The sequence below is a fragment of the Neopelma chrysocephalum genome, unplaced genomic scaffold (genome assembly GCF_003984885.1).
Source record: "Neopelma chrysocephalum unplaced genomic scaffold, ASM398488v2 Primary Assembly neopelma1_63, whole genome shotgun sequence".
NCBI classification, from domain to species: Eukaryota; Metazoa; Chordata; class Aves; order Passeriformes; family Pipridae; genus Neopelma; species Neopelma chrysocephalum.
Window position 1 is genome coordinate 1,727,195 of NW_020897720.1, and position 24,520 is coordinate 1,751,714.

General features: G+C 44.5%; 1 protein-coding gene across 2 annotated transcripts in view; it reads left to right on the forward strand.

Annotated features, from left to right (window-relative positions):
• The window catches only part of SLIT3 (slit guidance ligand 3), a 479,718-nt gene extending 456,067 nt beyond the window's left edge, over positions 1-23,651 (forward strand). For both annotated transcript variants that reach the window (XM_027682483.1, XM_027682484.1), the window contains 5 exons: positions 722-852; positions 14,610-14,764; positions 16,568-16,853; positions 18,986-19,194; positions 20,288-23,651. In XM_027682483.1, the coding sequence (XP_027538284.1) occupies positions 722-852; positions 14,610-14,764; positions 16,568-16,853; positions 18,986-19,194; positions 20,288-20,526 (1,020 nt within the window). In that variant the 3' untranslated portion in view covers positions 20,527-23,651. The remainder of the gene's footprint in view (positions 1-721; positions 853-14,609; positions 14,765-16,567; positions 16,854-18,985; positions 19,195-20,287) is intronic.
• The last annotated feature ends 869 nt before the right edge of the window (positions 23,652-24,520 follow it).

The following is a 24,520-nucleotide window of genomic DNA, read 5'->3' on the forward strand; positions in this document are numbered from 1 at the left end:
GCTTGAGTATGCTGTTCATATGAAAATGAAGCTGATTCATGTGTATTTGAAACTCCAGGTTTTCTTCAAAACCCTCTATTATTTAATATTACAAAAGAGATTCTAAAATACAGACACTCTAAAATATGGCTCCCAAAAGGCTCCAAATACTGTAGGTCTACTTTAAAGCTGGAAATCTGAACAAAGCACATTACATCAGCTGTAGAATCAGCATCAGGAATAAAACTGATTCTTACAGAAAGCACATGCAGATGACATTCTCACTTCTCGTTTCCCAGGCTGGATATTTTTCTTGCATCCAGTAATTAATTACTAGTGAATTAAAATTAGAATACAACATTGATTATTAAGAACAGATAGAGGAAATTGTATTAAAAAGTTCACAAGAAAAATAAAAGTTTCTAAGGGTAAAAGGATAGTATTTAAATATATGTATAAATCCAAATGGATTTTTAAATTTGCTGTTTAGTTTTTGCATTTAACAGCCATTATAAAAAAAAAATAAAACTCAAGAATACATGCTGTCCTTCTTTCCTTCCTCATGTCCAGAGCAAGCCTGGGAGCAGTTCAGCACCTCCTGGCTCTTGCTCTCATCGCACCTGTACATGAGTTATTAAATTATAAATTGCGCATATGATTTTGGTTTGATTTTTTTTAATGTAGGCTTATTTCTGTTTTAATCATTCCCAAGCAAACTTACCTGGTTATTGATGTTTCACAGGTAGCCACAGACAAGGACAATGGCATCTTATTATACAAAGGTGACAATGATCCTTTGGCTCTGGAGCTGTACCAAGGACACGTGAGGCTCATCTATGACACACTGAATTCCCCACCTACCACAGTATACAGGTAAATAGCTAAGCTTTGCCAAGATAGTTGATTTCCAAAATAGGTGGAGAAGAGGCAAGATTTTTCTAGGAAATGTGCATGGGAGAAGAACCTTTTATGTTACTTTGAGGTGTATCTTTTATGCATGTAATTAGATAAGAAAGTTAGAATAAAGACTTAGCTAGAGGCTGCATGGTTAAAAATTGACATTTATTGGCAATACTAGTGATACTGTGTCCTACTGTAATTACAGAAAAATCTATTTTTTGTAAAGATTCAGTTTCTGGTGAATTTTGTCCTTGAAATAGTTCCAATTAATCAGTTTCTTTGTTGATATCTAGCATTAATTTACTGTACTAAGACAGAACAGTGACTGTGCAACTGCAGGGTTAGACTGTCATATAGGAGGAGAAGGGCTGAATTCCTCTCCAGGGTGAATATTGTTAGAGGAACTCTTGCCTATATCAGTAGTGACTACACAAACCATGAAAAAGCACAAATTGCAAAGGTAAGTTGTAGGGTAATTTGACCTTCAGACACTTGGCTTCTGAGGATACCAAACCCACAGGTTTCATTCATTAGTCACAACACAGAAAAGCAAATGTACAAGAGAAATCCATGCACAGAGGTGTTTCTGGAGTAAAGAGAGTTGTGCTGCTCTTGTCATCCATGGTTCCTTCAGCAATCCTCTCCACAGGTTAACTTCCTGCTCATTATTTTTAATCCCTGTTGCTCCAGTTTGTTCTGGGTACACATGGAGTGTTTTGGGTTCAGCACAGACTCATGGCATTGGAATTCCCAGCCCACCTCACTCATCCTACAGGAAGAGCATCCTATTAGAGCAAGGGACAGGATGGGTGCCACCACATATCACCAGCCATGACAGCCCTTCTGCTTTTTCCAGGAAGTTTTCTCAGCACTTGGTAAAACTTGAGCCACCTTCTTTAGGGGAACAGTGGCTTGTTTAAGAAAATGCAAAAATTGGATAATACCAAAAAGCAAAATGGATAATACCAACGCAGGCATGTCACCAGGAAGAGCACTGGCTTGGAATGAAGGGAGTAGTTTGCTCGTGATTTCCACCAGCTGGATGGATAGGTGTGAAAAGTGCCTCTGTGTGTGATCCTAATTGATTTCATGTTCGAGCAAAGCTGGAGTTGTTCAACAGTTTTACGCCGCTAATTAGAGCACAGCGAAAGCTCTTTATGTGTGGGCAGCACAGGGGTGGCAGGGGGTCAGTGGGGATGTTTGCTCACTGTTGTCATGGCAGAGCAGTGTGGTGACAAGACCTGCTGCCACCATCACAACAACACTTCATGGACCTGCTGGCTCCTGGCAAAGCTGCCGGGATGGCGAGCGCCGGCGTCCTCATTATTCCCTCGCCCTTCGCATGGATCAAGGAGGAGGTCTCCATTCACACTGACACCTCATTACCATAAGATTAATGGCCTGTTCACTGCATTCTGCACTGCAGTGATCTGTTGAGATGGGAAAGAAGCTGCTTAATACGATGCCCTTTCCGAAATGTCACTCTAATCTTTTATTAGTTTAAGGAGTGGAGCAAAATGGGATTAGCATGGAGCTTGATGGGAAAAGATTAGGTTGATTGAGAAAAACTGCAGCTAAAGAATGTCAGAAAGGGCCTCTAAATAGATTAAAAGACTTGTTTTTCTTAAGGGCTGAAGAAGGAGGGGGAAATCTGCTTCTCTCCTTACAATCCTAGGATTTAAGGGTAGAAGGCATCAGTGGATCTGGTTTGACCTCCCTGTATATCCTGTTTGACTTTTAGCTAAGGTGTGAGCTCTGTTTGGCTAAGACACAACTTCTTTGGCACAGAGTTTTGACAGGAAAACACCAAATAATGGAAAATCCCCTATTTCCTTTAGCAGTTTGGACTATGGTCAATTATTTCCCTTATTCAGGCATTGGCCATGATTTCTAAGTGGTGTCACTAATACCTTCTGGATGTTTTAGAGGCTTTCTCCAGGGAAACGAAAGTCCATTTATACCTTGTACTGGCTCCCATGAGTTTATCTGTACTTTTAATTGTATTGTTCCCTAACCTGTATTTTGATAAAATGAATAGGGAATTCAGTGTGATGCATTTTATCTCAGCCTAAAGCAACTCTTTTCTGCAACTTCTACAATTTTGATTTTTCATTAAAAACAAGGTTGCTAGGAGAACCTGTAACATTCAAGTCTCAGCCTCACCATTGATGAAATAGTTTTCCTTCTCCATTGCTTCCTCCTTGCTGTTTAGATGCCTCATCTAAATTTCAATCTCAGAAAAAGTGGACTGTTTGCTTTGAGAAGCTCTGTTGAAAGACTATCAGATTAATTTTCATGGGCAATATTGTGTGCTGCTCTCCTCCAAAGCAGTCCACTTCTTGGACTGGATGAGCAGGACTTTGGCTCTTGTTTTATCTCAGAAGAGTCTGCCAGAAGAGGAGGAGGCCCTAAAACACTGCCTGGTGGGAGCTGTGCCAGCTACAGCTGCAGGAAATCTGACCTGGTCCTGGGCTGTAACTGAGATGTTTTGTTGGCTATTTCAGGTACTCCCAGGATGGGATGTGGGAAGTCATTGGCAAGCCACAGGATCTGTAATTCCTCATCAGTCTCTCCATGATAAGATTTATTAATGGTACTTAAGAACAGTATAATTAGCAAAATACTTGGCTAATACAGATAATATCCTGTAGGGATAAGATAAAACCCGTGGTTTGGGAAGCCAGCAGTGAGTAAGGCATACTGGTGGTAGTTTTCCATAGTATTCCACAGAAGGGTGCTGGAAGGATGAAGGAGGCCACGTGTTCCAGTGCCACTCTGTGAATGCAGGTTGTCCCTGGCTACCAGGACCTGTTCCTGCATCTTAGTTGCTCCTCTGAGCAGATTGAACTGGAACTGCAGTGCAAAGCCAGTCTGGAAGAGCCCAAGATTAACTGAATGCACATTCAGATTTGCTTTACATATGTTCATTTCCTGTGATGTGTTTGGATAGAAAGGTTAAAGTTGACATTGGACTTCTCTTTCATTGCAGTCAGATAAAGGTCAGCACAAGTCCAATGGAAACGGTACCTAAAATACACTGTCATTTACCATCAAGTTAGAGAGAAATGCAAGTTAATGCATGAATATGCAATGACTGAACTTTAAAAGAACTTTAAAGAAAAGCTGACTGGTCTGTTACTGGAACCCCTCACCAGGAAAATGGTTTCCTGGCTGTCATAGTAAAGCTCTTACAGAAGGCCCATTTTTGAAGTAGGATTCTTGTCTGTTGTTTCTTTTATTCTATCTGATTATTCTATAGATGCACAAATGAGAACAGAAATCTGTTTCTGAGTGCTTTACTGCCCCCCTGGTTTCTGCACTGTTGGGAGTTACTCTTCCATGCCACGACAGTCCTTGGTACCAGGCCAACAGTGAGTTCCTGAAATAAAGTAGATCTTTCACGCAGATACCCTACCTCAATTTAAAGATGCCAACTGGTAAGGAACGTGCTGCTTTTATTTACCACCACACTCCAACTGTTAAAAGTTTCAATTAACAAAGAGCAACTAATTCTGTAGTTGCAGCATTCAGGCAGTGACACTGGTATCTGTTTAACTGTATTCTATAGGGAGAGCTCCCTATTTTCAGTCTTTTTTCCCACAGTTATTCCTTGAGCCAGAGATAAGACCCTGTAAATTTTTCTCCGATATACTTTATGCTGCTATACAGTCATATTGATTAGGATGCTAAATTATTCTTCCTAATAGAAATGGAAAATAGAAATGTGACACAAACTACTAATGTAATTGCCTCCAGAGTTCCCAGATTGCCATGTTGCATGCAGACTGTCATATCTGGTAAAGAGCAAGATGCAGGCGTCACTGGTGTAAAATCATATGTTTTCATGCAGGGTTTCTGACAGCAGTGAAAAAGGAGGCAGTTAGGAAAAGATAAGAATTAATTATATTTGTCTTTCTGTGGAGCCTACACCCAAATTACATTATAATTCCTTTTAAAAGTATCCTTGCATAATCTGCTTTCAGAAACGCTACATCATTAAAAATATTCCTTGTAGATTGTATCATGCAGTTCCCATGGTCTGGCTGATTCTTACATAGTGTAGATGGATGTTCTTGTGGTTAAAGCAAAAGGCCTGGAATGAGGGAGCTTGAATTCTTGCTGTATCTGTTTCAGATGTGATGACTGCAGGATGACAAATTCAATCTGACTCTATGCACACAAAAAAGTACAGAAATGCACAAAAAATAGAAAAGGTGTTTCAGAAACGTGCTGTGGGTCTCTGGAGGGTGAGGTTCCTGCTTCCTTCTCCCTCCAGGCTGTGGAGCAGCACAAGGATCTGCAGCATCTCCAAACTATCTGTGCCCTTCCACTCCCTCAAACTCATTGTCCAGCAGAGTCCCTGGCCATGCCACTGCTGAACTGACATGGACTCAAGGACTTTGGTCCTCTACTCAAATTTCTTCTAGTGCTAAGGTTGAACAGTTGCTTTTGGTGGTGGAAAAGCTTCCACATCTTCCAAAGAGATGGAAGATGGGATTTTTGTGCAATCGTCTCTTTAGCTGCAGTTGCTTATCTGCAAAATAAAAAAAAAAAAGCCTAGGAGGCTTCACCATTAATTCTCTGCCTTCTGGGGAGGAATGTGCTGGAGGAGTGAAAGCATTAATTATTCTTAGGATCATTATTAGAGCTTGTCAAACTCAGTTTTTACCAGAAGTCTCTTTGCAGAGCACACTGCATGACTAGTCCTTTTCTTCCTAATACCTTCACAGTCTGCAGCCTGTGCTGTGCCTGTCCCTGGTGGGATGCCTGTTTGATACTCTGGATGGTCTCTAAATAGACTGTTTTTCAGAGGTTTCTATGAGACATCACTGAGCTCTTAATAATTCTGCATATTTGCAATTCATTTTATTCTCTCTATCACACTCTGTTATTTTTTCAGGTGCTCCTTAGGGATTCTGCATCAAATATAGTGAAAGAAACTGGCATTAGACTCTGACCTGCACAGTAAAAACTGTAAAATTTGAATGTGCTTATACATCTTGCATGAGCCAAGAAAAAGGACAGCTGAGGTATTTTTTGCCTTTATAAAGGGCTCTGGTGTACTTAAATGGGAGAAAAATGGCAAAGTGTGTGAGTTCTTGTCAAACTACAAACATTGTGTTTCCCTAGTTTTTCCTGGATTTTTTTTGTGTAGTAGGACAGTGAAAATGTAAAGCCAAGACCTTAAAATATCATTTAACTTTTATCAGGAGGCTCAGAATCAAATATTTGCTTTCATGAATTTCAGAAACTTTCTTCTGCTGAGCCGAAGCTTAGAGAAGGGTAAAGTTTTGTCCTTCAGGCTGCCAGAGGACTTAGCAGGCAAAATCTTGTTAGGCTGAATTAATTTTTTTTTCTTTGTAAATCTCTCCAGTATCTCTTGCAGGAATGATAGTTCCTCATCTCTCCTCTCTCTCTTCACCCCTGCCCAGCTTATTCTTTTCAGTGCAGTATCTGAGTACCCAGAAGCACTGCAGTGCAGCCCCACAGCTCCATGTCTAACCTTACACATGTGAAGTGTGTTTTAGAGTGAGGTGTTTTACCAGAAGAAGGCAAAACCTTCCACCAAGTGAGTCACTGCTGGTTTATCTGCACCAGGTACAGGAAGTTAGGAATAGCTCATCTAAAGCCAGTTGCCCTGTGGTAGTGACAGAAACAGAAATTACATTCTCTGAGTTCCAGGTCACCTCCTTCAGGACCCAAAATCTGGGTCTAAGTTGCACTCAGACATCCCCTGTCAGCAGAGGCCGGGCTGGAGAAAGGTGTGCAAATATGTTTTAGAGGTATTTTCTTGCTATACCACAGGTCATTGGTCTAATAGTACGTTGCCAAAGTTGGTTAATACTGAGGAAGGCTGAAGTATTCTCATAACACACAGTGATGGAATAAATCTAATCCTAGTCAAAATGGCTTTATAAACTTCCCATGCACTAATGACTCACTCATGTCTTGAATCGTGAGGTTTTCACCTTACAGCAACATGTAGCAAGCTAATATGTTTATTTTCTGCCTGTAAATTTCTTGTAAACATGATGAGTAACACGAAGTTTAGCTGTGTACCATGTGTGATGGATTCACATCCCATTTATCCCAAGCACCCGGCTCTGGATCCAATCGATGCAGCCTCTGTCAGAAGCAGCACATGCAGACCTGGTGCTGAGGGTGATCGTGGAGGTGCAGGATGGGTCTGTGCACAGTTATTTCAGTGCTTCTTCCCACTGTGGAAATGACCCAGAGCTCTGTGTTTGCTGCAGGGAAAAGGTGGGCATGGCAGCTGCTACTGTAGCTGTCAAATATGAGATGGATTTGGGTTATGTCTGTGGAATTAGAGGCATCCAGCTGTAGGTTGTTGACATAGATGAGGTGGAAAGAATTTCATTTCCTGACCATGCATCAGGTTTCTAAAGAGACATGGCTTTTTTTTTGTCTTGGGGCTTAGCCTCCAATTTCAGATAAAACTTGTCATTCTGACTGGACACTTTGTTAATTGTGTTCAGTGTTGTGGCCCTGCGCCCTGCTGCTGGATGGCAGGTACCTCCATATTTTCCAGAGCTGAAAAGGGGATGGATGGTGTGAAGTATTGCCTGATGAAATGACTCTGTGAAGGCACTTGGTGGATTTTCTCACCAGAGCCTGCGATTTGGTAACCAGTTGAATGGCAGAGCTGTTTTCAGTAGTGTTTTAACATCAGTATCAAACTGATACTGATGTTAAAAAGTGACCCCAAGCACCCTGCTCTGTTCCAAGCCCTGGCAGAGCCAAGGACTGTGCCACAGCCTCTCCTGGTGTGTCCACACATCTGTACTCGAGCAGTGCTGGGGAGGAAGTGGCACTCGGTGCTGTCACCACCCTGCTGCTGTGCCAGGGCCTGCCTTCCTCTCTGCTCTTTGCAGTGTCATTTTTATAAGGATAACAGATTTAATACAACCCAATAGCACCACGGAATCTCTAACTGATTGGTTTTACACTCTGTGTTTGCTGGGTTTGTTATTTTATATGATGGCTGCTACAGTAAGGACACAGAGATGCAGTAGCTCGTGGCACCACCCTACAATGCTGTGTGTGATGTGGGGAAGGTGGGAAGGGAGCAACACTGTGATCTGTCACTCAGGAGAGGCCCAGGACTCCAGGAGTGCATTCAAGCTATTTTTACTGCCATTAACAGATTCTCGGTAGAATGAAGTCTCCAGCAGCTTCAGCTCCCAGCAGAGGGGCTGGAGGGAGGTGTGGGAACCTCTCACTCAGGCCATGGACACTGTGAGAGTTCACTGCAAACACGCAGTGCCATGAGCCTGACCCTTTTATGAATCATCTAGGGAAAGAGGTCAGGACTGTGTTAATTGCATGTTGCAGGGGTGTAAAAAAAGGTCCTTGCTTTTCCCTTAGAAGGTCTGTAATACAATGACTTTCACTGCTGGCAGGGGTGCTGCAGGAATTGAATTATGACTGGAAATTAGATATGCACGGCCTGGCCAAACGATCATTAAGGGAGATACGGTAATCAGCTGCCAGTGTTCAAGGGCTGTAAACACCAAGAAGAGAAAGATGGTTTATTTGGGTGGTCTACAGAGTAGGAGAAAAGGTATAAAATCAAGCAAATTAAAATGGAGGTATCAAGCAAAAAAATCTGAACGTCCAAGTGCCCGCAGCCTAGAAGACCTAACACTCAAGCCATGTAAAACAGGATTGAACATAACAAAAGAGTTAATTTCAAGCTGAAAGTGAATTTGAGTGCTTTAATATCCCTTTCACCTCTTATTTCCCTAGTCCTGTGTTTCATTAGCATTTTTCATACTTTTTTTCTCAACATGTGGTTTTTATTCAGCTTCTGAAGATGATAGTGCTTGAAGTGATGTGTTATTGTAGAGGTAACACAAACACCACTCCAATTATGATTTTGCCTTTGTTGCCATGGAGAAGTTTAAATCTATTTTAGGCCAAGGACTGATTATAGCTGGAACTAAGGGTGGGAGATAAGTGTAGCTTGGAAAGGTGAAAACCCATCACTGCTGATACCTGCAGTCAGCCTGGCACAGTTTGAGTTTCAGAGCTCCAAAACTGAAACCTCACTGTGGTTCCCTGCAGCTCTCACCTTGTGTTTCTTGATTTTGGCACATCTTCTCTGATGCCTGCTCCTCCCATGTGCTGTAAGCTCCTTAAGCTCTTTTGGACATATATTTTTGTTTATTCCCTTCTACTCTGAATGTTCTCAAAGATTATCTAAATTCAGTGTTCCCCATGGCCTTCACTCCCCAGTCTGTTATCATCCTTGTGTTTCCTTTGTTCTGTGCATTAAATGAGGCGTGTCCCCATTAAGACAGAGGTCAGGAAAATCTGGAGACTGTAGCTAATGAATTGATGTTCTCATTTGCATAATTGATGGTTATACATTTCTTCAGTGACATGGTTTGCTGTGATACTTAAAGCTATTTTTGTTTTTGACTCCTCTGCCCTGCTGTTCTCTTCTGTCTACACTAAAGGTATATTACTTGTCAGTGAAAAAAAAAACACCTGACCCCAAAGTCCAAATTTTACAAGTTCCAATTGAATGCTTTAATCCTTTAATGCATTTCTGTTCACTGGCATATTTATAGTGGCTCAGCTCTCAATCTCTCATGGGTATTAGAGGAAAGGGAGTCAGTGTTTATAACATCTGTGTGTGCTTGGGGCTGGAGTAACGGGGAAAGAAAATATAGGAAGGAGAAGAGAAATAGTTCAAAAATGAGAGTGGAAATCGGTTCTTTCCTATATTCCCTGTGGGTTTATGTTTAATTCACATCCCTTTCCCTTAATTTCTTGGTATTGTGGAGTCTAAGCCCAGAGCAGAGGCCATGTCCATGGCCTGTGTGCAGTGACCTCTCCAATGGGTCTGTTGGCTCATCATGCTAGAGTTGCTCTGACAGGTGAGACCAGCTCCCTGCCAGGTGAAATTTTAATGTCTCTTCCACAGAGCCCTCTCTAGTGGCCCCCATTCCCTGCGAGAACAGCTCTGAGAGAACAGAAGGTGCTGGACCCAGGGCCTTCCCATGAGCTGTGGAAGCTAGGCTCTCCTCACATGCCCATTTTCCTCTTTTTTTTTGGCCGAATCTGGTCAGGTGCCGTGGCCGCTGTCAGTGAGGGTAACCTCGGTGAGAGCAGTGTGATGGACTGTGCAAGGCACATAACCTGGGCTATGGAAAGATGAGTGGGGTGGAGAAGGGAAAGGTGAGGGCTGCTGTGGGTCAAGGAGCAGCAGGTGTGTCCCTTTTGCTGGGGACACAGGGCAGTGAGTGCTGGCAGCTGCCCCTCCTCAGCCCCCCGACGACTCCTAGAGCAGCCAGCTCCAAATGGGACCTGGGACATGTTGGCTACACTGCTGAGCTACATAAACCCTCCTGCCAGCATCCGGCTGTGCCAAAGGCTCTGCCTTTCCCTCAGGATAGAGGCTTTAAGGGACCAGAAGTGATTCCACCTGGAAAGGAACTGAGATGGTTTCTCAGCATCCAGTTTGTGATACGACTCCAGCGAAGGTGCTGCAGGGACTGAGCACAGTGGGTGAGATGCTGACAAGGTGGGTCCTCACCTTCAGCTGAGCACACCCCGGGAGCAGTGCCTGGGTCCTGAGGAGTCCTTCTGTGTTGTATGAAACTTATGACTCCTTTTACTGCTTACTTTTTAGCAAGTTTAACCATTAAATTCCTGAAAATCCTTGCTTACACTTCCAAGCGCTTACTCTCCAAACAAAATCCCTCCCTTTTTTTTCAGCAAGGGTATACTGTAAACTATATGCTATCCAACGGTGTTGGCCCCAAAACGCTCCAGCTGGAAGCCAGCTAAAAATTCCCGTCCGTATTAACGCCTTGGAAAGGTGCGGGAGCGAGACATCGTTAGCGCAGCGGGGGAGGCGGCCGGTGCAGAACCAGCGGCCCTTGGCCTCTTCCCGCCGCTCCTTTTCCCCTCTCCTGGGTTTTTCCTCACACATGTGACTGCGATTTGACCATGAAGCCCTGGCAGAAGGGGCGGCGCGGGGTGTCGGTGTCGGTGTCCGTGGGATGTGCGGGGTATCGGTGTCGGTGTCGGCGGAGCGGCCGCTGCGCTCGGCGGTGCCACGGCGCCCTCTGCTGACCCACCGCCGGTACTGCAGCCGCCCCTGCTGCGCCCCGCGTTCCCTCCTGCCCGAGCCCCGGCATTCCCGAGCCCCGGCATTCCCGGCCCCGCGCCCCACATTCCCTGCCCAAGCCCGCATTCCCGACCCGCACCCGCATTCCCTATGGGAGCCCCGCATTCCCGCCCCGGTGCGGAAGCCCCGTAAATCCCGAGCCGGGGCAGGTATCTCCATCCCGCGGGCGGCTCCGGCAGGAAGAGCCCTGTCAGAGCACCTGATCCCCAGGGAGAGTTCGATTAAGGTTTTAATGAACCCCTAACAGGGCAGGGGCCGCTGAGGAGGAGCCGAACGGTGCGCGCTGCGCTGCTCAGCGGCCGCCCGCCCTTCATCCCCGGCCAAGCCACTGTCTCCAGCTGTCTCCGACCATTGCAGGGGCTCCTCAAGGCCCAGAAGAGGCTCTGAGGAGAGTTCATGTAGCATTTCTCTCACCACCGGTCTCTCCCCCCACTGTTGTCTCCATCTCTTAAGATCCAAAGGCGTCTGAACGCCTGTCCGGCAGCGGCAGCAGCAGCAGCAGTAAGTGCTCTCACACAAGTCTCTGCTGCCTGGGGATTTCCTGCCATCCTGGCTGTCTACATACAGCTTTTTTATCATATCTCTGTGTCTTCCCAAACAGCAAATGAGTGCTTCGACCCTTCTGACTTTATCTGCTTTACAAAACTGCAGTGTTGGGTGATGCCTCTGAGTTACTTTGTTTCTCTAAGTCCAGGCACTGAGTATTTTAATTCGGAGTTAAAAAGTGAAAGGGTCAGAACAGAGTAACACTCATCCACGTGTACCTGCAGACTGGGACCTCTCACTCCCTCTACAGCAAAAATACCAGCTCTGGATATGCTGAAAGGCATGAGCACCATGTGGGGTGGCTGCTTCCATCGCCAGGACTCACAGACTTTTGTTTTCCTGCTAGTCAAGGCATAATCTGGAAAAAGCACACCCTGTGGAGAAGTAGGTGATGAATGCCTGTGAAATCCTGGCCCTGGGAAGAGCCAGCCCTGCCAGATGTGATAATGTTGTCCTCTGACAAATGGCCATAGCTTGGCCTTCTGCAGATAACTGTGTGGTTTGTGTGTTAGCTCCAGCTATTGATCCCACTGGGGAAGGGCTCCCTGTCCTACAGCCATCCCTCCCGCCTCTCAGCTCTCACAGCCCATGGGGTTTGGCTCTGCTTCTTCCCTTCATTGGCACTTCTGCACAGACTAACAATTACAAATGTGCATTTCCATATATCTCTCACCTTTCAGCTGGAAGTCCAAGTGCTTCCCCCGCGGGAATCAGGCATTGCAAGGCAGCAGTGAGATAAGCAGGGAGCACACAGGGATCACCCAGTCGGTGTTGCTGTAGCACAGCTGTTCCTTGTAATGCAGCAGATACTTAGCAGAATTCCAGAGTATCTAAACAGAAAGCTTGGACCAGCTGTTTTCAAACTTATTTGAGTTGTCAATCCACACAATACCCTGCTGGAAGTGTGGCCCCTATACAGTGACTTGGCTACAGTGAGGACAGGGTTGCTCTTTTGAGGGGCACACGCTGCAGCACCTTTGGCAATGACTCTGGAATACATCCTACACCTCTCACCCCGGCCCACACAACTCACTGCCCTTGCCAGGGCCCTGCTACAACTATTCTGAGCCAGACTGTCTCCTGGATCTACTGGATCTGCATTTCTGTGCAATGTCAAGCCTTTAAGTTTTTTCTTTAAAACACTTCAAAGAGTACTGCTAGCTCCAGGTTCTTGAGTTCTCCCCAGGGCTCTCTCACCATCCTGAGCATGGGCAGCAGCCGCAGCCCAGCACTTTCCTGGAGGTCAGGAATGAGCAGTTCAGCCAGAAGAGCTTTCCCAGAAGCTTTTCTGTGGCAGAACTAACCTCTTGTTTATGTAAAGCCACACTGTAAAGGTGCTCATGTACTGCTGTCACCTTACAACCTGTGTAACCTTAGGTAAACTCTTAAGGGTGTATGTGTTCATGATTCATCCCAAAAACCTGTGGGGAGAGCAGCACTGCAGGGGCACATTAGCTCAGTTCTGAATCAGCAGTGTGCTCTTCTTAAACAGCATATCCTCAGAAATGCCTGCAGTGCTGACTTGCTGCCTGACATTGCTCAAGTATAATTGGTTATGTCAGGTCTACCATAAAACTCTATAAAAATGAAACTTCTTCCAGCAACGACTGAATTCTGGTAATCTCCAAGGCATGTAATTTGTTTCTGAAGTCAAGATTTCCTTGCTACAATAGCTTTACACAACAGGTATGCAGGACTGGGCATTAAAGAGGAGCAGAATGTGTTCTAGGTTGAGAGGTGGACACATCTAAAAGGTGATTCATCCTTAGAGATGTGTGTGTCTGTTCCTCTCTGCTGACAGTGAATAAGGTGTGGGTAAATAGCTCAGAGACATTGACATTGCAGCTTTGCAAAACACCTGAAAGGAATCTGACCTGTGACTTTGTAATTACTGAGAGAGGACACTGAACTTGTGGGCCATTTGAAGGAGCAGAAACCCATTCTTAAAACTAACCTTTTACACTGTAATGTGGTGAGTACCACCTGTGCAGCAATTCCAAATCCAGGCTGTTGTCTAAGCAGTGTCTCAGGATACCCAAATCCCACAGTTGGTGTGTTCTGTCTTTATCCATATGTACCAGCACCCTCGTGGTGCCACGGTCTAGTTGACAAGGTGGTGTTCCATCATATGTTGGACTCGATGATCTTAGAGGTCTTTGCCAACCTAATTGATTTTGTGGTTCTGTGAAAGAGCTGTCGAGTTATCTAAATCACTGCAGGCTTCATGCATCTGAAAAATCAGTGTTGAAAACACATGAGCAATAAATACAGGGTACTTTTAATAACTTGTCTTCTCACATGGCTGCCTGCTCCCTGTTCCCCCTCCCCCTAATTCCTGCTGTCTTATTCTCAAGGCTTGATCTACATCTAAATGTCTCCCAAAGAGTTGTCAGTTTTCCTTGTGTTCAGGTATTGCTGTCTGCTATTGAACAAAGCACCCTGGTCATTTATAAGCCAAACATTCCTGAATTCCTTCTGCAGCTTGAAGAAACTCAGCCTGTCCTTATTTCTTAGTACATAGTGACAAGCCACTTCGGCCCTGAGGAAATGCTGGTTTCAAGAAGCCCCTGCTGTCTTACCCAGACTGCAGTCCCTCCCTGCCCCTGTGAAATAATCTGAGTTTAAACTGGCCATCCAAGAAGCAACCATTTCAGTGATCTGGCCTGCAGCATGAGCCCACCAGGCAGTGGGACAGAGGGGCAGGAAGCTGTGGCTGAGAGCACAGAATGGCATTTTTAGGTAGTTTTGTCACCGAAGCCAGTATGCTGTGTAACTCCCTGTTGCTTTTCTGCCCTGGGAAACACAACTCCAGTAGCTCCCGTCCTGATTAACTGTTTTCTCAAGCATCACATGTGTCAGTACTGCCTGCACAGGCATCAGCAGTGTGTCAGTGTGTACCTGGAGGAAACATTGAGAGCACGGTGACCATAAAGGAGCTGTGCTGTGCAAGATCTGCTTGGACACAGGATGTCACAGAAGAAGAGGCTGTTCATCTTCTAATTCTCTTCTTTGCTTTTCCTTCTAGTGTGGAAACAGTAAATGATGGGCAGTTTCACAGTGTGGAACTCGTGATGCTGAATCAAACTCTGAACCTGGTGGTGGACAAGGGGGCTCCCAAGAGTCTGGGAAAACTCCAGAAACAGTCTTCTGTCAGCCTCAACACACCCCTCTACATTGGAGGTACTGTGAGTTACTCTGGACTTGAGATTTTACATGTTTTCTCCATCTCTCATCCCATGGAGAGGTCTCTCCAGGGCAGGGGGTGGGATTGGGGTACTGCTAGTTTGTCTTTCCCCTCAGCCAGCGGTTGGTTCCCTGAACAGAGAGCATGGAAACACCACCTCTGCTGTTGTGCTTTGTGCTCCACAGCCCCCTGGCACCCACCACAGGGCCAGCACAGGCAGTTAACTCAGCACAGGCAGGTTCTGTGTCACACAGTCAGGGCAGGAACAGTCCACTTGTCATTTCTGAAGCTTTCAGAACTGGCTGGCACCAAGGTGTTGTGGCTGAAGAACACAGTGGAAGTGTCACAATCAATCACAGCAGAAAAGCAAATCAATAGTCAGTAGGTTTAAATATACCATAAATGAGCAGTATTTCTGCTGGAAATTTTATAGGGGTCTGAAAACTGGGGGGAAGGGGATGTGTGATTAAATAACATATTAAAACACAAGCTGACTAAGAATGTCTTGGTTAATAGTTTTCTCACTGGAAACTGAAGCCAGAGCTTCAGTATTGGAGAGGTATTAGAATTGACCAAGCTTCAGTGAAGAAGTTTTTTCACATTAAGTACTGAATTTGAGGGGAAGGAGCAGCCAAGTGGGGTGGGGAACAGATGCCCAGAATAATGACTATCCCACTGATTAGGTGTCTGGTTATGAGAGACAGAACAAAGGCTGGTCTCTGCCCAGTGGATTTGTTTTTGCCAGAACCCCCCTAGCTCTATTCTGGACTGAATGTTGAAATCTCTCTCTTTCAGTGACACAGAGTTCTTGAATTTTCAGTCAGCAGAATAATAATAGACTCAGAAAGTCTTTGGGCTTTTTCTAATGAGATCATTCAAGCCAATAGTAGAAACTCTTACCAACTTCATTTGGTGCTGGTCAAGCCTTTTGTAAATAATTCCCTTTAATAACACTTTTCTAAAAGAACTCTGAATATTGCCCTTGTAAAACAGAAAACTGGCTAATCTTGCTTTGTACAGAGCTGAAATTTTATAATTGGCTCCTATTAAGAATGTCACAGGCTATTAAAGAGCACTGTGCATCAAAGATAATCTGCTGGTGCAGAGGCCATTGCATTTTCTTCCTCTAGCACAGCATAAAAGATACCAACCCTGCAGCAGTTTTTACACAGGGAGCTTGGGAAATAATCACATAGAAAAGTTTTGTTAATGGATGAGCGCAGTGGATTGATACCAATTCTCAAAAGGTACCTACAAAAAAATTCTCAGGACAAACCTGAGACCTGGAATGAAGAACTATTGGAAGCCATGGGCTCAGTGGAGACTTTTTTGTTGCCTATTAAAATTCTTCTTGCTTCTTTCTAAACCCTCACTGTTCTTCATGTGCCACCTCTCCATGTGCAGCATTCCCATGGATGCCAGCTGCCCTTCCACTGCAGGTGGTTTAGTTAAAGGAATTGATTAAATTACCCCAGAGCAATTGTTCCTAACCTACAGTAAGTGTTAACACTGAGCCTTCATGTGCCCCCAATTTTGTCCATCTCCCCAACTACATGACCTGGTCTAGCAACTTCCCTCCTAACACACAGTTAAACAAAGATGCTGGGTTAGTTTTAAGACCATCTTTACCAGTGGCATTACTTATGGATAACAAATTCTGTGCAACCTTACACAGGTCCTGTGCAAATTAATTCTTTAAAGATTTTAAGGTGCTGTGACAAAAGAAACATTACCAGTTGCCACTTATGTATTATCATCGTAACTGTGAGTGAACCTTCCCCTTTTGCTTTTATCTGAAGGGATCCCAACCTCTACTGGATTATCTCCCCTGCGCCAGGGTGCAGATAAGACACCAAACGGTTTCCATGGATGTATCCACGATGTCCGCATCAACAACGAGCTGCAGGATTTCAAGGATTTGCCACAGCAGTCACTGGGAGTCCTTCCTGGCTGCAAGTCCTGTAACATCTGCAAGCACGGGATCTGCCGGTCCCTGGAGAAAACGAGCGTGATTTGTGAATGTCACCCGGGCTGGATGGGCCCCCTGTGTGACCAGGAAATTGGAGACCCATGTCTGAACCACAAGTAAGCTCAAACAAGTGCTGATGGGAGGGTAAAAGCTTTACAGCTAATGCATATTTCACATTTCATCTTGTGAAACCACATCTGACTATTTTTGGTAGGTGCTGGGTTCTCATATGAAATTATTGACAGTTGTGAGTCAGCACCCCTGGCAGCTCTCAATTTCCACTGCTTGTTCCAAGCCTGCTGACCCTCCAAAGGACATCGTGAGCCTGAAGGAGGTCAGGTGTTAATGCTGCAGGTCATGCTTTCAGCAGTGATTCTACACATTAAAATACAAAACCTCCTGTTAATGGGTATGGCTTAACTCTGAGGAGGTGACCCACTTACCCAGAGCAGACCTGCCTGTGAGCACGAGGTACACATTTTAGGGGTTTGCTCACAGCAGCACTGGACCCAGTCTTCAAACTAACCCATTATGCACTCCAGTGTGAGCAGTTTTATATTTCCCAAATAGTTGACTTAATTACTACACTCCAAAACACCCCTTTAAAGTGCAAGTTTAAAGGGTAACGTGGCGTTGCATGCGAAGGGAGTGTGAGCGTAAAGTGTTCGCTGTTCAAAGGCTCGATAACCACGTCTCCAACAGAAACACAGGATGAATGGCTTTCTCATGGCAAGCACAGAGGAAACAGTCCTGTGCAGAGCAGCAGGATGCATAGTTCAGTGCTGTTTCATAAGCAGATGGAAGTACTTTTGTTCTAGAAGCTACTTTGGTTGCACTGTCTGTGGAATGGGCTTTTTACAAAGCACATACTTTTGACAGGTAAATTGACACAGTGAATAATCACTCTCTTAAAGGCAGAAATTTAACCTCATAGAGGTACCATTTTAGACTTGTTTCTGGGTCTAATTCTGCAAAATACTGAACCCTGGAAGGTGTTGAGAAGCACCTGATAGTTTACAAACCAAAGGCAGGAAAACCCAAATGTTTCCTTGAATTTTCCATGTCAACACAAAGCTGTTGTGGTTGGACAAGAGAAAAATAAGGGAGTTCCAGATGTCTACATGATGAGGGATTGTTTCTCTCATAATCCAAGGAGGGTGAGGCAATCATGAATGTAGCCCCTTGCTAAAGAAAGTAGCTGTGTGTATTTCTAATGCTCACACACTGTCCCACCTGTCATGAAGTCACTTCAGTTTTTTGGAGCTGTCTCCTTAAAGCCCAGTCCTGTGTGTCCAGGGGAGCCCAGAGTGCTGCAGGCAGGTGTCTGCTCCAACACTCACAGGTTAATCTCAGTGAGGAAATGCACCTGTAAAGATCAGGTAACCTCTGGTTAGGGGGGCAGAAAATACTGCTATATATAGACTGTGAGTCCCTGTATTATTTTGCATGTCTTGATCTGACTGAAACTGCTTTTACTATTTGTGCTTTTTAGTTCAAAGCTTAAAAATTAAATGTAGAAGAATTCAACTTAAGAGGGAACAATTTGAAAGTACTAGAAAGAAAATAAATAAAAATAAGAGAGATGTGGGTTTATATCAAGTAGGACCTGTTATAGCAAAGGTTTATAAGCCCCAAGCACTTTTCCCTTGGCTTCTTCCCTGTTTTCAGTCCATTTCAAGTGCCTGCCCCAGAAGTGGGGATGGTGTCAGAGAACCTGCTAAGGATCAACACCCCACCCTGTGGTATTCCTTGGAAATGCCAAAGCTCAGTGCAAAGCACAAGAGCCAGGGAACCCTTCAACTACATCTGCCTGCCGATAAGTCTGTGCATAGCTTTTCTACTGGCACCTTCATTTATCACACTGGTTTTCATCACCTGATATTATTTGTACAGTAATTCTGCTCAGGAAGCCTGGGCACGCAGCTTGATTGTTGGCACTTAGTTCCACGTGCTGATGCTGTAAGTGTGAGCTGTCTTGTGTGGATGCCAAACGTTTGGTCCGTGCTCACAGAGAAGCCTAATGCTTTTTAGAGAGATGCCTTAGGTTCACAAATTCTAGATGTATTCTCTGAACACATCCAGTATTCACTGAAAACTCACAGGTTCTTCAGAGTGTTTGACACTGAACTGCTGGTTTTGGATTAGTGTCCTGGAATTAAATGGGCAGAAGTGCCTAAACCAATCATTTCTGGGAAAAGGAACGTTCCCGTCTAACACGGGCCAGCTCTGAATGCTTCTCTCTCTCCAGGTGTCTGCATGGTAAGTGCGTGGCAGCCAACGTTGCTTACACCTGTAAGTGCATGGAGGGCTACACGGGCATGTACTGTGACAAGAAGAACAATTCCTCAAATCCCTGCAGGACTTTGAAATGCAACCACGGGCAGTGTAAAGTTTCAGAGCACGGGGAGCCCTTCTGCGAATGCGACCCCAACTACAGCGGAGAGCTCTGTGACAGAGGTAGGACTGGGCACAGGGCCTGGGCTGCTGCTCTGCTGCATTCCTGCTTTACACCTCTGTTTATACCTCTCTTCCATGGGACTTGTATTGGGAGTAAATGGTAAATAGCAGAAGATGAAGCTAAGCCAGTCTCTGCAGAGCAATACAGGGAGGAGAAAAGAACCGCACAGCACTAGGTGGCTACTATCCAATCATATGGAAAGGAGGACGTGTGCAGTGAAGGGTTTTATTCTCTGTCTCCTGAATCCTCAAGGTTTGCAGCTCCTGGGATTCTGGTGGGATGTGTAAAGGAGAGGTTGTTGTGAGGTTTACCCTCAGCAAGCAGGGATCAGTTACTTGCAGTGCTGGGAAAGGAGGTATCCTGCATACCAACGAGGTGCTGCTCACCTGAAGTGGCAGGAAAGATTCTCGGCTTGCTCCCTTGGATGCAGCTGAGCAGGTTCCCTGGGGAATCCCACAGATCATGCTGGACTTTCCACTAGGGCAGATCTTTTGCCCTGCCCTGAAAAGACTCTCTGGTAACTTGCTGAGTTTCAACCTCATCCCTTCTGTCTTATTTTTGTTACTGTACAGAAGGAAGGAGCTGGCTTATATTATTTTTATTTAGGTTGTGCCTTTCCTGTGAATGAACCACAGATTTTTCAATTTATGGACATGTACAGCCTCACCAAAGTGTGTCTGGCTGATGCACAGTGACTGCAGAACAGCACAGACATTTTTGGGTATCCCCAGACCACCAGTGTCCGGCAGAGCAGGCTGACCCTTGCTCCTGAGAAGCAGACACGGTAAAACTAATTCCTACTTTGCCAGGATTCAACACTCAGCATTCATTAAGGCATTTCCAGAACTGCTGATCAAAGCCAGCAGGCCTGTTGGCCTCGGCCTCGCACTGGATATTACACATTTGTGGAACACAAGCTCTGTTTTGATGGCAGGTACAAAGCAGTAAAAGATTAGGGTCCTTCTCATGCCATCTGTTTTTGAATCACATTACGAGTACAGGGCTGTTTGCTGATGTTTTGGGGAATATCTGGCAAAATAGTTACCACTTTTTTCTTTTTTTTTTTACTTTACATCTCTGTTGTCTCCCCAGAGAATCTCTGCCAAGGAGACATCATTCGAGAAGTAGTCAGGAAGCAGCAGGGCTACACGTCCTGTGCCACTGCCACCAAAGTGCCCCGCCTGGAATGCCGTGGCAGCTGTGGGAGCGGGCAGTGCTGCATCCCTCTCCGGAGCAAACGGCGGAAATACTTCTTCCAGTGCGTGGATGGCTCCACCTTCACAGAAGAACTGGAGAGGCACGTGGAATGCGGCTGCTCAAAATGCTTATAAAGCCATTCTCCAGTCTCCTGCCACTTTAATCGACTCAGAAGCGCTATCAAAACGGGACCTATTTACTTGCAGAGTGAAGAAGAAGAAAAGAATTATTAAGTATATTGTAAAATAAGCAAAAAATAGAACTTATTTTTATTATGGAAAGTGACTATTTTCATCTTTTATTATATAAAGTATCGCACCACTTTGGGTATATGTATCATATAGTGAGCTATTTTTACCATGAAACTTTTTTAACAGTTGTAAGAAAAAAAATTTCAAAAGTTAAAAGGTAAAAAAAAATAAATATATATATATATATAAAGAAAACATAGCCTAACAGGAGGAGTGTGGGGTGACTTTATATGTATGCACAATGAACAAACATAAAGGTATTCCAAGGACCCACCGCCGAACTGACACGGGCTGAAGAAATCTCCTGGTTGGGTCTCCCAAGCAAGTGGATCCCTGAGACCAACTGCAGCCATCTGCCTGCTCTGGCACCCGGAGAGCCTCCCCTCAGCCCCTTGCTCTGCCCAACACTGCCAACCTTGGTTTGCTCCTGTACAGTGGCCCCGCTTGCTGTTCGTGAACTTGTTCCCCAGAGCACACAGGCACTGCCGTAGCTGGAGGCTAATTACATTATTTGACTATTGTAGTACTATAATACATTTTTTTGCTGTGTATGTTGTATTTATCTGTGTTCACGTTATATTCTTGAGCAACTGTATCTATAGAGCACAGGCAGCTTTATCCAAAAGAAGGGTGCGAAGGGAAAAGGAAGTGGGGGAAATTTATGTTGCTTTGGGTAATTTGGGGGCAAAATGTGAAAATAAGTGCTAAGTGATGCCTAATAAATGACACAGTACTTTTGTGTAAACTCCTCAGCTATGTTATTTCCCAAGTTTGTGCCTTCTTGCTCCCAGCCTTGAGCCCTTTTTTGTATATGAAATATAAGGAATGCACTGCTACATAGTTTGTCACACCTTGACACTTTAAATTGCAAAGGTTGTAAAGAGCATGAAAATACTGCAGGTGCCAGAAACACACCTGCAGCATATCAGCTTTTACTCCCGCTGTCACTTGAGCCATGGGTGTGAGCTGGGCTGTAGCTGCTGTTCATCCACACTCTGGCACTGAGCAGATGGCTGCTTTCCCACAGCTTTTTAAACGAGCAGAAGTTGCACTATGTCCATGTGAAGGTATCCAGCCGACATCTGTCCGCCTTAGCAGCGTCCTCTGCTCTGCACAAGGAGAGGTGCCACAGCTCCATCCAGCACGGACCGACCGGCTCAGCCAGAGCTCCTCCCTCTGCACTGCTCCGTGTCCTGCACTCCTGTCTCCCGAAGGACCCCCCTTCAACTGAGCTGTGTTCAGACCAACTGCTGACTAGGAAATGGAAGTCAACGCAGGGATAAATTCTCACTGCGGATGTGAGGCAAAAATTGACTCTGGGAGTGAGCTTGGTTTTTGAAGGGTTTTTGTCAGGGCTGCCTTTCAGGGTCAGTATATATGTGCAGAGAGCATCATGGATACCTTGAAATTTCTCTTACTGTAAGTTTCAAACATCCTCACCAACAACTGTTCCATTATCTGTGTAATTTCTTTCTTTCCCTAATACAGCAAGTATTATGGTCCTTTCTTCAATTTCTTTCTCCAAGAGAGAGACTCTGAGCAGAGATGCTTAGCAGCCATAAGGTCCTTCTAGGAATGCTCCCTGGTCCCACTAAACGGATTTCAGATTAGGGGCTTCAGCAAAGGAGGAGTAGGAAAGTTGAATCAAGAAAATGGGCTTTGTTTTTGATTTGGGCTTAGGAAAGGTGCACAGAATGCAACTCTGCCATGACAAATACAAATGTTTATTTCCCATTAAAGCACAGAGATCATCTAGCTATTATACAGCCAGAGAGCTCTAACATGCTTATTCTTTTGCTATGTCAGTCTCTCCTTAACTGCAGCAGTTCATTCATATTGCTTTGCTATAAGCAACATGAGCAGAAGGGACATAACCAATGCAATAGCCATCTCCCAAAATAAATATCAGTACATGGAGCTGGCAGTCGGTGAAACATAATCACTACTTAATGTGCCAAACTCTGATTGATACAGTACAGCTCAAGAGCCAGAGGAAAACTAACCCTGATTACAAGTATTGTGGTGTGGGCTGCTATTTATTTTTAATATAATAAGAAGCTCATAGCAGCTGGTGTCTGTGGTGTACAGCAAAAATCACCTAAACCCACAACCTACAGGTTTTAAAAATTTATGCAGAGTAACTGCAAACACTTGTGAAAATATGTGCCAGGCACACCACTACCATTAATGTTTCATTCCTGCTTAAAACATTCTAAAGAAAGAGCTACTGTGGTGCCAGGCAGAGGAAATCCAGACTGAGCAGTGGCTGACCTAGCTCTTCAGTTTGTAGCCACCGGACTGCCAAGGCCTGCAGAAACAACCCCTCTTGAGCACTGCCCAAACCTATGTTCACTTTGTCCCTGCAGCAGCAACACGTGTGAGAAGGAGGGTGACATTTACTGGTGGCCTCGAACCTGCTGGAGGGTGCTTTGAAAGGAATGACCTGGCAAGGCAAAAGCCATCAACATCTTGTTAACACATCACTCTGGGATTTACTTAAAGCCTTGCAGCAAAGGGACCAGCAACAACTCAGCAAGGCCGGCCCTGTTCCTGGCCCTTTTCTGTCACGGCACTTCAATGTTAAGAGTTGGGATAAAGAACTAAGAATTATCTATTTTGTAACCAAATGATGCAATTTTTGTATGCTTTTAGGCAGCACTTGCCATTGGATAGTGATGCTTTATGTCCATGATTCTCTGACTTGCTATAGAATTATTTTATGTTAAGAAGAAAATAAAAAGCATTCAGATGTGCCAAATATGTGAGGTTAACTGGAGTGTAATTAGCTCTGAAAGTTCCTCTGTAACCTGCCTAATGTTACAACAGATTTCAAGAACTGCGGGTACTACGCAGTAGTTTTTACCTCTGTAAAGTTTTAATATAAAGTGAAGAAAGATGCTTACCCTTAAAAAATGGCAATGCAGACTGGTGTGACCTGATGTATTTTATTATTAGATTCTCATTGTGATGTAAGTTTAAATAAATTGTTGGGTTATGGAAGATTGTAACGCCTTGTGATGCAGATTATTTCTATGTGTATTTGAGGTGATGAATCCAACCTTTAAGAGTATGTGAGGAGCTACAGACATTCCTGTTGGGCAAATCAAGTCAGAGAATGGCTGTAGTTAAAGGTGGCATGAACAGTGGTTACTTATTTTTATGGCATATCAGTCTAATCTTTCAGGAGTCTTACAGGCACAGATGAATTAAGCCACACGTTTTTTTATCCTGGTCATTTTTCTTAAATTAAATACTTTATTTGCTACTTTTTTTTTTAACTGCTTGAGAAAGACCTGCAGCAAAAATACACTCATTAACTAATGTTAGAATAAATGAAGAAATTTTGTGAATTGGACTCGAAGGGTTGGCTGAGGAAATGGAAGTCACACAGCCAACAGTGGATGACAGGGATCCTGTGATGTCCTGACACATATATTCCAAATTTGCTGCCACACTCCTGTAGCTGATTATTATTATTATTAGTGACCCAGATGTGACAGACCTCTGCTGTTCATTGCATTCCAGCCTTAGCACGGAATAAAATGAAGCTCCCACCTAGTCCTCTGCTTTCCCTCACCCATGCCCCTGTGTAACACTCACAGATTGCTAATTATGCTTCAAACTATGGCCCTTAAGAGTTGCCTTTGCAATTCCATGCAAAGCTGGTGACAGCACTCAGCCAATAAAAACACTCAACCCTAATGAGCGTCATTAAGTCTGAACTATGAAGGTTAATTACGTAATTGTAGCAGATGGTAGCATTTTCACCTAAAGCAAACCCAGCTGAGCCCACTAAAAAAGCTAGCAGGGAAGCGTTCAAAAATTTCTGGGTAGCGGCTGCACTGGTTTGCACAACAGATATTGCTTGTGGCTCTGC